Raw genomic sequence first — 17,870 nt, 5'->3', positions numbered from 1 at the left:
TACCAGTTCATTTTCCATTCTTCCTCTAGCATGAAAACTTATCATCTGTTCCCAGGCTTTTCCCCTCCTCTTTTTATTTTTTGAATTAATCCAGGAGAGTCATTCCCCTTGTCACATAACAGATTAGTTACCTCCACAGCCCTTGATATCTTATTTTGTCAAGGCTTTTCAGAAATCCCAATTCATTGTACAAACAGGATCATCTTTCTCCATATGCTTGTGTCAGAGTATCTTCAAAGAATTCCCAAGAGTTTGAGAGGTGTCATTTGCTTTCCAAAAAGTCTTAGCACTTCCCATCACACAGCATTTAACCATGTTCCCTTCCTGCAGGTAGCTGCCACCACCATGAGGACTTGATGGAGACCCATGGGGGTTGCTGAAAGGCCAGCCTTGTCTTGGTAAGATCTAGTCCAAGACCTAGTTTACCAAGATGTTTTGCTTCAGAAGGAGAGCTCTGTAAAATGAGGAAATTAGTGAAAACCAAACAGGAGCAGGCCACTAAGTTAAGGGACTGGTGCACAGCAGGATAGGCTGAGAGAGTTGGAAATGTTTAGTCTGGAGAAGAGTCAGAAGAACCTTATAAATGTGTATAAATACTTCAAACGGAGCGGTGTGAGGCAGGGAACTGGGAAGATGGAGCCAGGGTCTCCTCAGTGGTGTTCAGTGACAGGACGAGAGGCAACAGGCACAAACTGAAATACAGGAAAGTCCATTTTCATGTTAGAAAAAATGCTGAGAAGTCAACAGGACAGAGCTCTGAGCAACCTGCTCCAGGTGACCCTGCTTTGAGCAGGGGGGTCAAACTGGATGATCTGGAAACTCAACTATTATGTGATTCTTTAAAACATAAAATGACAGCAGGCAGCATTCAGGCTCTTCTAAGAGCCAATTCAGGAGCTTGGTAGAAACATATACTACCTATCAAAAAGGACTCCAGAAGAACAAAAAAGAAGATTATGTCATTGAAATCAACTAGTTGTGACACATTCACAAACGTCAAATATGTACGATAGCAAGAAGTTATTAGAAGTAAAAAAGCCCTCCTACAGAAAGGGGAAGCAATTTCTAACTCCATTTAAAACCAAATACAAGCAAATCAAAAGAATGGGAAAAAAAAGCAGAGCAAACCCACATGTTTTAGAAGCAATTTGTTCAAAACATAAAATCAGTAATAATTTTCTTTTAGATGCAAGAAACTAGCCAGTGGGTGAGACTTCTAGAGGGATAAGAACAGCATTCCTGGGAAACAATGCATAGAAAAAAGCTGAACTATTTATTATTAGGAAGTTCATACTGAAAAAGTGCTCAAACAATGTTCCTACACTAGAACCTTTTTTGCAGGTTTACTTATTTACAGAGCATAACTCTGAGAAAACATCTTGAATTCAAGTATCATTAGAAGAGGTTTTGGCACAAATCAAAAAATGAGTGGAAAACACTAGCAGGACCAGATGAAATTAACCTGGCAGTTTTAAAGGAAATCCAGCTCCCCCATGAACTGTGCAATGTATCTGCTGAGATGGACTCAGTACCAGAGAAATAGAAAGCAGCAAACATAATACTATATTTTCTGAAAGTTTCAGAATGGACTGAGATAGAAGATTTTAATTTCAGTTTATGAAAAACATCGCTTTAGTAATTACAATGCCTTCTATTGAAGCATCCTGACAGGTTAAAGTGAGTCTAAAGAGGTCTAAAGGAAAATAGCTCTTCCAATGGAAGATGTGATTTCTTTAAAGCATTTTTAAAACTTTGTTTTTGCATATGCATTTGTATCTGGTTGACTTTGAAGGTGTAATTTTAAAAGTCCTGATATTTCTTTATCATCCATATTCTGCACTATGAGACATAAAGACAAAAGCTTAAAAACACAGAGAAAATCACAGGAAGAATTCAAGTCCTACTTGAATTTGAATGGTATCAGAACCTAGCAAAGTTATATGAAATCCCCACCTCCTCTGGATTTGATTTTTGCTGTAGAATTCTATGAAACTCCTAAATTACTGTTAGAATCTGAAAAAAATTCTGATCTAGTTGCTGGATATTCTGACGTTTGTCTTTTTCTTCCTTTACCTAGGGATGTCTCCAGAACAGCTGTTGCTAACCTTCCAGCCAAAGGACTGGAAAGCCTTAAAGAACTAATGGCCAAAAACACATGGACTTTAAAGAAATTGCCAGCTCTAAAGATATTTCTTCACCTAATGAGAGCTGACCTATCATATCCAAGTCACTGCTGTGCTTTCAAGAGCTGGAAAAAAAACAGTGGGTGAGTTTCACTAACTTACAATCATTTTTAAAGTACGTAAGCAAAGACAATGTTTTAGTATTAATATAAAATTACACCTATTGGCACTTTTGTAACCATTTTTTCTAGGTATAGAGGACATTCTTTGAAGGAGAGATTACAATTTCAAACCGACAGAAGAAAGAATATTTGATATAACAATTTGTTGGACCTTTTGTAACAGCTCCTCCTTTTGCTGAGCCCAGAATTAAAGGGTCAAAAAAAAGGGTAATGTGCTATAACACAGAATGTGCTGTGGCAAGGCCTGGAAAAAGAAGTTTTGGAGGGGTTATAGCCTCATGTCTCACATGTTTTCTAACTGAAAAACTCAGAATAAATAATTTTGTAATAACCTTGTAGACAGATTATTTCAAATTCCATTTTGGCAGGATTTCTAACCACCTATCAGAACAGGTGCAGATAGCTTTTGGAAAGAAAAAAAAACATTTATAGATGTCCTGAGGCAACACAGCAACTCATCTGCTGGGGGGAAGGAGGGAGGGGCAATGACTTACTGTGATTAGCAGCAGAATTTTACTGCAGAATGCAAATCCATGGTAAATTTCTCCAAAGTTTAATAAGGTTTAGAGAATACTTATCCAGGCCAGTCCCTCATTTAGGAAGACAGTCCCATTCTTCAGTATAGCAGTATTTCTGGCTGAAATGCATAGTATATTAAAAATATGCTATGATAAGTATATGAATTATTCAATAATAGACTCACAAAGCAATAACATTCACAATTACAACAGACTGGGAAAGTGAGGAAAGAAATAAAACATAGGAAAGGAGAGATTCAAAACCTGGGCAGGAAGAATGTGCAGAAAGAACCTAGCACAATCTAGTGACTGAAAGAAACAAGTATTTGCATGTCTATTAGTAGAGATGAAAACTTCTCAGACTGAATTGTATGTAATCTCATATTATAAGCAATCTCAAATTCTACACACCTAGAAATGAGAAATGCCAAATATTATGTGGCAGTGAATCACAGTGATCAAAAAAATTGATGCTAAATTGCAATTTTTTCCTAGTAAAAAGTATGAACAATTTTCGACTACAAATACATGTGCATCACACCATGAGGTACAGGATTCCCAACCACTACACTGCTAGTTAGCTGTAAAGCACCTACAGAAAATACACAGAACACGAATGAAAATGATGGAAGTTCTAGGAGGAATTGATTTGTGAGCAAAAATGGAAAGTAATACTGTGTGTATGATCTAAGAAGTTATATACAGTACATAGAAGTCTTGTTACCTACTATGAATGTAGATCCCAAGACCAAAGAGGGATTATGGATGCTGAACAAGCCAAATTACTACTGGGGGCAGCTGATAGCAACAAAGAAAGGAAAAACATAGTTTAAAAAAAAGCCCAGAAACGCTCAAGCTTATTGTTCACTGTATGTTAACAGAAATCTATCCGATCACATTTTTATAGCTATGTTTTAATTTACAGTGATTTGCTTTTGAAGCGTTCCCTTTGTTTATTCACTGCACTCCAGTCAGACTGTAAGTGCCAGCGGTGACTTCCCCCTCTGCTCTTTCAGAATCCTGGAGTACCTGACTTGTAACCAGAGCGAGAGTCACAGCTTTCGTAAGAGAAGATCAGTCAAATCTTTCAGAGGTCCATTTTACAAAGATTATGCAGAAGAATACACAGACCACACCGATACTGTGTATGACAAAAACACCAAGTTCACAAATTTTCATGAAAATTCCCATTATTACATTTTTTTGGAAGAGCACGGAGAAGGAAATCTTGGGTTTGGCCAAGAGCTCAAGAACCCTCAAATGGAAGGCTTCCAGACCTTTGACAGTCATTACGACTATCCTGTCTGCGGAGGCAATGAAGAAGTTATATGCACTCCAGAACCTGATGAGTTTAATCCCTGTGAAGATATAATGGGGTATCAGTTTCTGAGGATTGTGGTGTGGTTTGTGAACCTGCTGGCCATCCTAGGTAACATTTTCGTCCTTTTCATCCTTCTCACCAGCCATTATAAACTGACTGTACCACGCTTTCTGATGTGTAACTTGGCCTTTGCTGATTTTTGCATGGGGTTGTACCTCCTCCTGATCGCTTCAGTGGATCTCTACACCAGGTCAGAGTACTATAACCATGCTATAGAATGGCAGACTGGGCCTGGTTGCAACGCAGCTGGCTTTTTCACAGTCTTTGCTAGTGAACTTTCTGTATACACACTGACTGTGATCACCCTGGAGCGCTGGTACGCCATCACTTTTGCCATGCGCCCAGATCGAAAGATTCGTCTCCGGCATGCCTTGGTTATCATGCTGGGAGGGTGGCTCTCGTGCTTTCTTCTTGCCCTTTTGCCACTGGTTGGCGTCAGCAGCTATAGCAAAGTCAGCATCTGCTTGCCTATGGACACTGAAACACCTGTGGCTGAAGCCTACGTTGTCTTCGTTTTAATATGTAACATTATTGCTTTTGTCATCATTTGTGCCTGTTACATAAAAATCTATGTAACTGTGCGAAACCCTCAGTACAAGTCAGGGGACAAAGACACCAAAATTGCCAAGCGGATGGCTGTGTTGATTTTCACTGACTTTCTGTGCATGGCTCCCATCTCTTTCCATGCTTTATCTGCCATTATGAACAAACCATTGATAACTGTCACCAATTCCAAGATTTTGCTGGTACTCTTCTACCCGCTCAATTCTTGTGCCAACCCCTTTCTTTATGCTATTTTCACCAAAGCTTTCCGAAGAGATGTGTTTATTCTGCTAAGCAAGTTTGGTATATGTGAGCATCAGGCTCAAGTCTACAGAGGTCAGACAATCTCAGCCAAAAACAGCAGTGGCTCTTATGGGCAGAGAATCAGCCGAGGGATAGGTCAGATTCTTACAAGCATTCAAGACCCAGGCAATGATTACCTTCCTGCCGTGACAATGCAGAACCAAATTCTCATGGAAGAATGCAAGCAAACTGAGCTGTAACATCTCAAAGTATCACAGCCACAATCTGGTCAAGAGGTGGTTGTGAATACAGTGAATCGAGGGAGAAGATAACATATTGTCCACATCCTTTCTCCCTAGCCTATCCTTTGTGATGTCTGAAAGTACCTTCAGAGTGGTCTTCTTTTAGTTGAGTCACTCATTTGGACCTCTTGTCTCACACTCTTATCAGTGCAGGTGCAGGTCAAAAGATACTGCTCCAATGATAATGCTGGAAGTAGATGTGAATGCTCTATCTAAAAAGGAAAATTAACATATATCCACTCAGGAAATATGAAATATAACATCCTCTAAAAAATTTAAGGAAGCAGACGACCAAGCAGAGAACTTGGAGGTACTTGTAAAACTAAAAAAAAGGGACATAAAGTTTTATAATTAAAATGAGATTAAAAAAAAAAATTTAAGGTTGAAGTTCTCAAATGCCAACTGCCTATGTGTCAAAAGGTTCAACTGGTTTTCTAATAGCAAATTTCTAAAACTTCTACCAGGGCCTAAAATGGAACAGATACCTTCTGCCATCCTGACCTAAAATGAAGCTAGTCTTCTGTTTGCAGTTCTTGGTTTAGTTGGATAAAGAAGCCTCTTCATATCACATTTATAGCAGTAAAAGGCAAATATCTTTGATTTTATGGCTGTTAATAAGATAACAGGTAAGAAACATTAGGGCATTTGTCTTTGTGTGCTACAAAAATTCCCTTACTATCACTTTCTCACTTTTTGATAAACCTTCTTAGGAGATGGTTTAGTCTGAATTTGTTTTGAAGACCAGTCTACCCAGTCAAGTTAATGACATTTGTATTTTTTTTGATGGCTGAAACTTAAGATTGTACTAAATCTCCCAATTATCCATTCTTTACCTGACTCCAGTACTGTTTAATCTGAGTATGTTTATTACTTTGAACACCTTGTAACTACTGCTTTCTCATGACTACTGCTATCCCTACTTATCCCTCTCTCACAGGGCTAGAATGACTTTCCTTTTTGCACTTGCTATGTTGAGCTGCCTCAAATCTACACTTAGACAAAGGGAGTGGGTCAGGCCTAAGTTTACTTCATGCTCTTCAGATACTGAATTGAAGACTAACCGCTGGCTCCTCCAACACATTTTAAGAACATCTTTCCATCTTGTAGTGAGATCTGTTATCTGACTTTTGTAATGTCTGCAGTACAACTACATAAACCCCACAGTTAGCTTCTGGTTGGCCATACCCTATCTGTAGCCTAGACACATACTCTCCACACTGTGCTTAAGGAAATCCAAGCTCAGATACAAGCAACAACCCACAGTCTTTTGCTCCAGTGAAGCACTAAAGCATTATTCTGGCACACCTGCTGCTAGATGGGGCCAGTCCAAGATAACGCTTGACTGTGCTCAGTTCATCCATACGTCATGAACAAATGAACCAGGGCCTGACTCTCTATACCTCCTGCAGACAATAGGACTCAGGGTAGGAGCTGCTCTGCACCAGCTTGCTTCTTGTGTGGCCTGAGTGATTGTTTCGACAGCAGGATCAGACCTGTTCTCAGCCAACTGTAGAGACTAGCTCTCTAGGACTGCTACCAAGAGTGCCACTGATCATTTCACTCATCTATCTGGAAGGCTTACCATGAGAACGGAGAATATTGGATGAATCTTTGCCTTCAGGTAGGTATTTTAAAGTTCATTCTGTAATATCTATACTGTTTTTAATGGAATTATAGTCTTTGAGGAACTGTAAATTGAACAGACAATGGTCAGATCTTTTATAAAGTGGATTAGTAGTATCCAGAAAAACATAATGGTAGAGCCCTTCAAACTACTAGCTACTACAGCTGGAAATTTCATGATTGCAAATGCCATGTACATACTCCAATTCAAACTCAATTTGATTCCATATTCCTGATTATAAATAAAGGCTGCTTCAGTGAGCAGAAACAAGGGCCTAGATTCAACAACTCTGTGAGACAGTCTCATTAAAAACCAGAAAGATTCTGTCATTGTTAACTCCATTATAAATCTACAATATTGCATTATAGATTAATTTAGCTGCTTATTTTGGGGAGGGGCATGCTTCCATTTTTGTTTGATTTTCAGCAAACTTTGAAACCAAAACTGCTGAAAACCATGCAAATAATAATTTATGACCTCCTCTTCTGTGACCAAGACTCACTCAGTGTTAATCAGAAACATAAAGGTATCTTCTCAAGTGTGCAGATCAGCCAAATTTCCTGCTCTTGAAATGGCTGCATTTGGAATGTTCTGTCTGTGTCTGAGAGTCCCATACAAAATGCGGTATGTTGAGATGCAACTCCTGTCCCTGGGTTCTGTCACCCTTCTGGTACTGGAATAATCATTAAAGGGAAAAAAAGTTTCCTGAGTGCCTTTATTTAGTATCTCATCAGCAGCTAAGACAATCAAGTTCTAATGGACAAACTGTACATTTATGCTACAGACTTCATAGATACTAGTGTACCAGTGGAAAAGAAAATCCAAGCTTGAATCATATTCTTTTTCAGAAAGAGAGGAAAGACTAAATCAACATTTATTTTAAAAGTGCTTTTAAAAGTAACATGGATCACTGATTTCAAATCTCTTTTTACCTTAAAACAAACCAGAATATTTGTTCCACGGAAACTAATAGGACATTGGAAAAATGTGGTACGTTGGACTGACTGCAGTATGCCGTTTGCTGTTACTAATGGATGATGGATATATTTACACATTATTGAACTTCTTTAGCTCCCATCTTTGCATATATTTTTTGTCTATGAAGTGAGTTCTGTGATATTGCCTTTATGAACAAAGTTTGCTATTTCTGGTTTATGTCTTGCATGTTCCTTTTTGTGTTTAACTTGGTAAAAAATATTTTAAAAGATCCACGCAATAGACTTTAAATAATTTATTTGCCAGACTTTTTCTTGTAAATGCTTGTGTTCTATAGATATTCTCTTCCATTTCTGCTCTGATCAATCCCTTCAGCCATTTTTGGTTTTGTGTATACCCTTACATAATACTTGCTATTTTAAATCTGTCTCAGCAAGATGTATTATTTCTGGCATTCAGTACATATTTTCTCTAGAATACATCAGAAATAATGCAAAGCATTGGAATAAAATGTTTTGTTTGAAATTGTAAGAGACTCAGCAAGTTTTTTCTGAAGGTTTTAGAATATTTTTCCTATAAAAGTAGTTAATACTATTTCTCTTGCACTCAACTTCATTGTTCTCCTTGGCTGGGCTACAGCCAAAAAGACTGACCACAACACACTGTTTGACAGAGGTTTTGGGTTTTTCCCCATCACTAGCTCAGAAAGGAATGTCCTAAATAGCCATTTCAGGCAGTGCAGCAGGGATGGAAAGGAACAGTAGTAGTACTAGTGAGCTCTGGGTTTCCAAAACCATCATTAATTACATCCAAGATAATCAGAATAGCCTAATAGCCATGAGGTCTCCTTCAAAAGACTGAATCTGGAATCCGATCTTTTCCATTCTCCTTTCTAAACCTAATGTGTATGTGACAGCCACAGTGACCAAGGATTGGATACTTCATGCGAAAACACTTGCATAGGAAGAAGTTTGTGTGGTGGAGAGACTCTACTGCAGGAATTCTCAGAATAACTAAATGAATCTGCCCATATGCAACATTATAGAAGACTCCTCCCTCCCACTAGGTCTTCCGTCAAAGCAAATGTCCCTTGTCCTGTATTTGTCAAAATTTATGCTGCCAAATTTTATGTTCAGTAATTCTCATCGGGAAGGGGGGGGTGGGGGGTGGTGAAGTGATTATCTTTGCTACATGGATCCTTGCATCACCTGGAAAAAAAACACATGTAAGGGACAACTCTTACTGCTGAAAACTGCCAAAGTGCTCAAATATCAGTTAACTCTTGACATACTCTCCCTGTCCTAAAAAACCCTGCTGACTTCAGTATCTGCACACCTTGCCACTGGCTGTAATTGTGCCTCCTTCCTACATGAAGCTTTAGGGTGCAAGGAAAGCTTTTTCTCAGTTGTAGATGCTAACTGGCATCAGCTAGGACAATTAAGCTTATAGGCAAGAAGAAAATCCAACGGGCCTACAAGTGATAAGGAATAAATAGTTCTTTCTAGGAGGCCTATGCTGTTCAGTATGTGCATAAGGGACCTGGAAAAAGGAGTGAACAGTAAGATGACAAAGTTTGCCATCACAGGAAGATATTCAGAGCACTAAGAAAACCAGATGTCTATGAAGAACTGTACAAAGACTTCTTAAGACTGAATGACTGGCAAGAGGAATTCAGTGTAGATAAATACAAAGTGATACACTTTATGAAAAAGTGTAAAAAAAAGACAAATTGACATCTTGATGTGCTCTGAGCTGACAACCCCAATCCAGGAACAAGATCTTAGGGGTACAGTAGATGAATCCATGAAAATATCAGCTTATGCTTCCTGGAAATCAAAAAAAGTAAATCAAATTATACTATTGGGAAGGAAGCAGAACATAAAACCACTAATTATTATATCACTGTATAAATCTCCATCGTGAATAATGTAGCTCTTATCTCTGCAACAGAAAAACAGTATAATAGAACTAGAAAAGATTCAGAGTAGTGTAGCAAGGAGAATGAAAGGCTTGGAGTTACAGCTAAGGAATCACTACGTAAAGTAGAACCCCTCAGACCAGAAGGGAGATGACAAAGCTCAATAAAGTCATGACCAGGCAGCAGTAGCTGAGTCACTGAACTTCTTGTCAAAGGCTGCTGTGGGTAATAAAGTTTACATGAGTTTACAGAGAGACTGAGAATTCATGGAAAAGAAATCTGTTAAAAGATACTAATACCACAAAAACTGTCTGTTTCAGGATGCATCTGAACTGCAAATACATGGCAGATGGGAGCGAGGGGTAGTGTATAATACATGCTTGCCTATTCTTTTGTGCTTTGCTCACCACACACCATTAGCAGCTATCACAGTCAGGATTCTGGCATAGATGGTGTTTTGGTCTGTTCCATGGCAGCCAACTTTTCCTGTGTTCAAGCAGTCCCCCTATTCAGACTGCAGACAGGTTCAACCGCATCTTCCTTCAGTAGGTCTGACCACAGAGCCCACGTAGGTAAAAAAATCCAGCTGAGTTAAGAAGAGCATATCCCCTTTTCACAGCACTACCTCAATGGATTTGACCTCATGACTCAAGTGAAAGGGCAGAGGCTAGCTGCCTTGTCTCAAAACCCTGCACAGAAATGGGAACAGCCAATGTTACCACTCTTCAGGGCTTTGGATGGCTCTGAGATTTCAGATGGGAGAACAGAAAATCCTGTTTCTGGGTGGCAGAGAACGCCATTATTTTTTCTACATAAAGTTCTGTGATTCTATTTGCATAATTTGGTGGCAATATATACACTATGAATGATTTCTTTATTCTCAGACACTGTAGAAATAAGCTGCAAAGTTGAGCTGGAGCCTTAGTTATGAGGACTTGGAACTTTCTCTGAGCAATTTAATTTAAACTGGCTATAGCTGACCTCTGCTAGTCTCCTCTCTCTCCACCTACAGAGAGATGTGGGTTTGTTTTGACTGAGTAGGCATCTGTTCTAGATGACACCATCTGCAACAGCTCAGCTATAGTCAAGCAAAGCACACCCTGCTATGGTATCCTGGAATCTTAAAATAGTACAAGTAATAAAAGGTAAATTTCAAATCACTACCATAGTATTATTTTGGTTTATTAACATAAATGAAATGCACTTTTGTTTCCTTTCTTGTTGGATAATTTAAGCATCAATGCTCACAGCACAGTCTTTGGAAAATTTGTATCCAAAAAAACTCCTAAAAAGTGAAGTTTAATTTGAGCAGACCTCCTATGCTTATGTGTATAAATAAACCAAACCCTCCCTTCCAGGCTGTCTGGGCAGCATAATCAGTATTGTTTTTCTAACAGATGCCAGACATCCTTGCTCTAAAACCACTCAGTAATCAAAGAATTTCTGGATGGCACTTAAAATTGGACAAGGTGAGGCACAAAATTAGTTTGATATAGTGCCTTTCCGTTATGCACTCCTGTCCTCCTTGGCAGGGATTCTCAAAATGTATGATATTATACTGCACTTTGATGCAGGCTTTGTGGGCTGATGCACAAGGTGTTGAAGGGCCATCATCATGCCCTGGAACAGAAGATGGTTAAGAGGTCTTAGCAACGCACACCAAGAAATTCTGACAGTATCATCAACCTAGAATTCACACTGGTTCAATAATACATCTACATAAAGCTGAAATGTTTTTGAACTGTTTAGTCACTTCCATCTGACCTGACTTATTTTTGTGCGACTAGAAATCATGATGTGAAAGTGAACAAATGGAGGCTCTTATGAGGGCAATATGCAGAGTGTTTCAGCAGCAGAACCCATCAGTTCTAACTTCCTATCCCCATCCCACACCTGCCCCTCTCCCCGCACACACATTGGTATTAATTGCCACAGTACCTCAAATTATCAGGTTTTCCAATTAGACAAGATACCAATCCTGTGGAAATCTGTAATTTTTGTAACTGCCTGTCCTTATTTTCCACCCTGAAAATATTGGGTAAATATTCCAAAACATGGAAAAGTCTCATCAACTGCAGCACAGGACTTAGACCTCATTGGGGCCATCCTGAACTTACTCTTTCCAAGAGCTTAACTTCTGCAGGATTAGTATGAATCAGTTTGAATCTTACCCTACTTTTTGGGTAGGAGCTCTCTGTGCTGTCCTGATATATGCAATGCCAAGCCTTGTACATGTAGTCATCTGAAGTCATATCCCTACTGTTGCACATCTGTGGAGTTCAGCTGAAGCTCGTGAAGCTTTGTTAATTAGTTAGAGGAGGAGAAGCACACTCATTTTAGTTCTCAGCTATATGCTACATAGCTGTGATGAGAAGTCTCCTTCGGGTTCTCTATTTTTCTTCTCTCTTTTAAGGAATGAAATCTGTTGTGAACATCAACTTCATTCATAATACATATCTAAGAGCTCACTAAGCAGTCATTACAAAGTGATTCAAATTGTTGGATCGTTACTTGCTTATACACTGTGATACTTTTTATAAGACCTACTTTGCTGCCAAGAAGAGCCTCCCTGTTGCAAACACTGAGACTGATGACTGGCTAGACTGCCAAAACCATGCTGGCTGTCTTACAGCTGAACAGTTTCAGCTGAAATGACAGCAGCTTTTCTTTGAAAAGTGAAGAAAAATGACAGCACTCCCTGTCTTTTGTGAAGGCAAAGCTGCAACAAATCAAATCCCAGCAGTAACATGGGTTTTAACAAAAAGCTTCTCATTGCAAATTCTGAGGCACTGTCTGAATGTCGGTCTCCTCTGCAGCTTGTTGCTGGCTGGCACATGCACGACAGCACTGAAATACCAAGCAGCATGAAGGTTGTATTTGTGCTGCTTGTTCAATGCTGGTTTCAGTTTGACTGTAGTGAAAGAATTCCCTAAATCATACGTGGATTACTGCTGCTGCCTAGAGGGAGCTGTGGAAACAACAGATCAATTCTTTTTTAGCCAGCTACAGACTTCCAATTAAACCCAGCAATGGTATTGTCAGTATAAAGTAGCAAGTACATTTTTATAAAAGACAGTTAGGAGGGGTGGCTGACACACTGGTAGATGCACCTTCCCATGAAAAGTCCAGGGAAAAAAAAAGTTGGGTTTTTATTCCTTATGTACACTTTGCTTTCGACAACTAAGTATGTTTGCACTCGACCTTTGGTATTTTTTTTTTAAAAGGCTGGCTACCTTCTTTTATCTTCATCCCCTGTGCTCTCTGTTTCCTCTTTCCAGATTCTCTTTGTATCTCCTTTCTCCACTATGGAAGAAACCCCATGCTGTACCTGATGAAGTACTTTACAGTTTCCACCTATTATCTAAAGTTATTTTTAAGCTACATGGCAACATATACACAGGGAGAAATTACAAAGGTGTTTAAGGATATGACAAGGATTTAGGGCAGAAAATGAAAGCCAAAAGATATTCTGAATAAACAGCATCTTGATCTGCTAAAATTAAGAACTGCTGCACTTTCCCTCTGCCCCCTCCCAAAACCAACTTAAGTGATATATGCAGAAGTGTTTGTGATGTGAACATATTTCTTGTTTAGCTATCCAATTTTTAACATCGGTATCATCACACTTACCAAGCCATTTGTCAACTCTCTACACATACACATAATTTTACTAGATGCTGCTTTAACGTTATAACATTAAAACTACATATTAAAATCAGACAAATTCAGTCCACAAAAAATACTAAGTCAGAACCATTATTCCGAGCACTAATGCTTTGTCTTTGTCAAAAGCTCAAACAAAGTAAGCTCAGAAGCAAAGAGCTTCCATCCTGCAGAACTTCAAGCCTTCTGAAAAAAAGGCAACCCAAGACACAACAAAACCTACAAGAATTTCCACAGGGTGAATTCTGTGGTACATCCTCTTTAGAAATGCTGTACTCCCCAGAACACTATGTTTCCCAGAATACATTACCTGTTGAATCCAGACAGCCCACCTGGAGTCAGCTAGTTGTTCACTGAAGGGAAAGGTCTGTACAAAATCCTCAGGCAGAGGTACTGCAGGACACACCAGGAGCCCTATCTGCGCGGATCATGCAGCAGAATTCCTAGGAGAAATGGGAATAAGCCTTTGGTAAAATCAGGAAGACAGGTGGTTTGGCAGAAAAAAAACTACCTGCCTTATTTTGCTAGTCCAAACCGTTCTCTCTCTCACCAGCTACGAAGTTTTTCCTCACCTTGGCATTAAATCCTGCCAGCTCCAGCACTTGTAAAGCAGCATCTAGAGGGCTTGTTCGCCGTCCAGTTCTGCTTCATTTGGTACCTCTAGCAAAGGAAAAGCATTTCTACCTCAACAGAATCATGTGTCTACACGTAATACATTTTTTTGTGTTACAAGATTTTTTATATATATTTGTAATTTAATGATAGTCTTTGTTTTGGATTTGTTACTGAAATATACTTACCCAAATTAAACACTTGCTTGTATCAATTGTAAGAACTTTTTGTTTACAAAACTGAACTAAAAATGAAAACAGAAACTAGAAAGTGTAAATGAAATAGACCCAGCTATGTGTTTTTTTAAATAGTTATCACTAAAACACATTTTAAAATACCAGCTCACCAATATCCATCGTCAGAGAGGGGTTTTTGACCTATGGAAGTGAATGGGCAACTCAGTATCGCTTGTAATGCAAAGTGCTATTTTCAATTATTTATTATCTCTCCTTATTACCTCATTATTTCAGATAATTCTCTTTGAGGTCACACAAGGACATGCACATTTATAATATGTAAAAAGATGTAATTGCACAGGCATTTCACACAAAAATAATTGGAAAAGTCTTCACTCAAGAAAAAAATTGTCATAAATGTTATACATCAACACTGAAGGTCAAAAGTAGTTCAACTGCATTCATTCGACTGTACTATAGATGTCATTACATCTGAAAGGATGAGAGTAGTTTTGGCATAATCCCATTAGTGGTGAAAAAAGTCTGAAAAAAGAGTTGACAGAGTCTGCTCTGCAAACAATTGGCAAGTCTTTGACAGAGCATTCTACAAACAAAAACCCAGGTTAGAAAAACCAAAACAAAACATGAACTTCAAAGCTGATACAGTTTAAGACAAGTTGTAAGGAATGATGTGCTGTTGAAACTAAATGGGGATATACTGAAAGCTATGCTAATATCCCAAGATTCTTATTGTCTTATACCTCTGCAATTAAAATAATAGAGTCATACAGAAATCAAACTGACAGGAAAAAAAAAACACACAGGTATTTTTAAATATACTTGATTTTACCCCAAAAATGTCCTTGAAATATGTAGCTCATGCACAGCTGGGAGAGCACAATTAACATTCACAATTACAATGTTCTCATCTTTCCTTACAGGGATGAAATCCAGCTTTTTTTGTGTTTTAACTTGAGTTTGCTACCAATTTGTCAGCATTCTGCTTTCCCTCCTTTTTTTAGGGTCTTTTTGAAAATATTTTGGCCAGAACAACAGGCTAATTCCAAGCTGTATTTTTCTTACACAGTACGCAGACAGCAATGATCTTTTTTGGTAAAACATCATAATTTCTGATAGTTATTTATCCAGAATCATCTCTAAATCTTTTTTAAGATGTGACAAATAAGGCAAATTTTATGGGGAAAGCAGTGCTGGGTTTGTTTTCAAACTTGCCCAAGTGTTGAGGGTTGGAGGGCAAGAAAAGTATTAGGGAGAAAAAAAAAACCTTCAGTATTAGAAAAAAAATACCATGCCTTATGATTCTTGGTTTGCTATACCTTTACACCACTACAGGTAAAAGATTACTTCAAAATCACCACATTCTAAAATACAACCCCCCATACGGGCAGTATAGCCTGTAGCTTAGATTCTTTCTAAATATATTTTGAATTTCAAATTCAAAATTTAGGATTAAAAATAAAACACAAGTCATGTCTCAAGATACTGCTTTTAGCCAGGAACTAAAAATATGTCACCTGCTTACACTAGAAAGCAACTCTGTCAAATCACTTTCACTGATGAAGACGAAACTTTTATGATCAGCCAGCTATCATCCAAGAATACTGTATTTTACTTCTCAATATTGTCTTGCATTTCCATTTACGGGACTAACATCCAGATGGCACACCAGTTATTCAACCAATCTTGTCTCAAGACCTAAGTCTCAAGTTACCATAGGGAGAAAATTCTTACATAAATATGGAAGACTGGTCTCAAGATTAAAATGTGAGGTTTTTTACAACATGGTGATGATGTTAAGTGGAAAGTCTGCAAGGCAAACTCAACAAGTAGGTGACAGTGAAGTTACCTGGGTACGATGAAAATAAATTCAGAATCTTCAGTGTTATTACCTAATAGTCATTAAGCCTCATATATTAAACAAATGCACATGCAAGATAGTAAATGAAGTGGCAAACATTTTTAAATAACATCTTTAATTAAAGTTTTTGCAAAGGCAAAATATTAAACTTAAAATAGGTCTTAGTACATCAAAATACTAAGTTCTCTAATTGTATTCCAAGCATGGCCTTTGAAACATAATATCCTGTATATCACAGAGGAGCAACCTTGATCTGCAATTGTACAGAATGAATTTTACAAACATAATAAATATATTTACCCCCTTACACATAACAGTATATGTACAACAGCAGTTGACAATAGTAGCTCAGAACAGCAAATAAAGGATATTCCCCCACTCCGTAATCTATTGGTACCCTATGCACTCTGGAACATGTCTCATTGGATGACTGTACATATAGCTAAACCAAGGTAGTTCTTCCTGTTAAAAAAAAACTCCTTTTGTTCCACAATGTCTAATCCACCAAATAATAATTAAAAGACACACCGCATGAACTGCCTGAAAAAAGCAGACAACAGGGAAACTAATGGACTGGATTTTACACATTTCCCAACCAATCACAGCAATGGGAAAACAAGACTTTAAATGCCAGACACCAATACATAACAATATGCAAGTTTCTTCATCTTCTCTAGACGCTAACCTCAAAGTCTAAAAAGAACTCTAATTCCAGTTGGGGGTGTGTGGGTGGGGTGGCACACAGTAAACCCCACGATGCTGTGTAAGGCAGCCCAGTATAAATCCAGTGTGCGATATCCTAAAACCACTATTCACTTCCTGGACAACTTGCTGCATTCTATTTGGAAGCTTTTGCTTTGGGGGAAATTTGGGGGGGCTTTATTGTTTATAAAGGAGCTTTTACAAATTGAAGAGATTGACTCAAAATGAACTTCAACAAGGTCTCTTAACTCCTTCACTGGAATTAAGAAATTTTACTCTGGTAGTGTTATGTGGTAACATAATTACTGCTAACTGTCAAGCGGTGGAATTACTTTCACAGACTCAATGAAGTTTACTTTAACACTCCTAATTGTGCAGCAGAAATAGAAAAAACATTTATAAAAAAAAAACCCTGTTACATGACACAACATGTTCTTTGCTCTTTTGTAGAAACTGCGCTTCAGAATCACGTATCATATTCTTGGAAATAAACTTGGACCACAATTACACTTTAAATAGTGTTTAGGAAACTGAATGATGTTCAAATGCAACTTGTGAGTACAATACAGGAACAAGGAGTATGAAGCCCCAAAGAAATCTTGTCGCTAACGAGCAACTAAGGGGGAATAAAAACATGTTTTATTTAAATAGTCCAATACAAAGTTCCTTATGTGACTAAATTCTCTATTATCTCCTTAACAGAAAACATATTTCAATTTGTTTTCAACTTAGGTGTTTTAAAATGATTGCACACACTAAAACCCAACAGAATTAGAGCAAAAAAAGTTGTTTTTCTGATTGAAGCACTGCAGGAAATTTACTCTCTCAGGAATCAAAAAAAAAGTATTGTCATACTGGCAAAACAGGTATTCTGCAAACTGAAAAGGCACAAGACTCTCAATTTTGCCCAGTTGCTCTGCAAGTTTCCATCAGCCATCATGGTTATAATTATGAAGTTATCTTTCCCCATTTTTCCATCATAAAAAGGTGCTCCATTATCTGTGCAAATTTTAACATAAGCCCTCCTGAAATCATTAATTGTTTCCATAATACTGAACTATTTAAAGG

General features: G+C 38.1%; 1 protein-coding gene across 1 annotated transcript; it reads left to right on the top strand.

The window, feature by feature from the left end:
- The first annotated feature begins 366 nt into the window (after nucleotides 1-366).
- TSHR (thyroid stimulating hormone receptor) lies at nucleotides 367-5,250 on the top strand. The gene is made up of 3 exons (XM_009696502.1): nucleotides 367-398; nucleotides 2,078-2,266; nucleotides 3,840-5,250. Exons 1-3 carry the CDS (start codon nucleotides 367-369, stop codon nucleotides 5,248-5,250), a joined length of 1,632 nt encoding a protein of 543 aa, XP_009694804.1.
- Nucleotides 5,251-17,870: the final 12,620 nt, after the last annotated feature.

Source organism: Cariama cristata, unplaced genomic scaffold (genome assembly GCF_000690535.1).
Source record: "Cariama cristata isolate BGI_N322 unplaced genomic scaffold, ASM69053v1 scaffold16383, whole genome shotgun sequence".
In the NCBI taxonomy this organism is placed as follows: domain Eukaryota; kingdom Metazoa; phylum Chordata; class Aves; order Cariamiformes; family Cariamidae; genus Cariama; species Cariama cristata.
The sequence above is the reverse complement of the archived record's forward strand: the minus strand, read 5'-3'. Positions and strand labels throughout refer to the sequence as shown.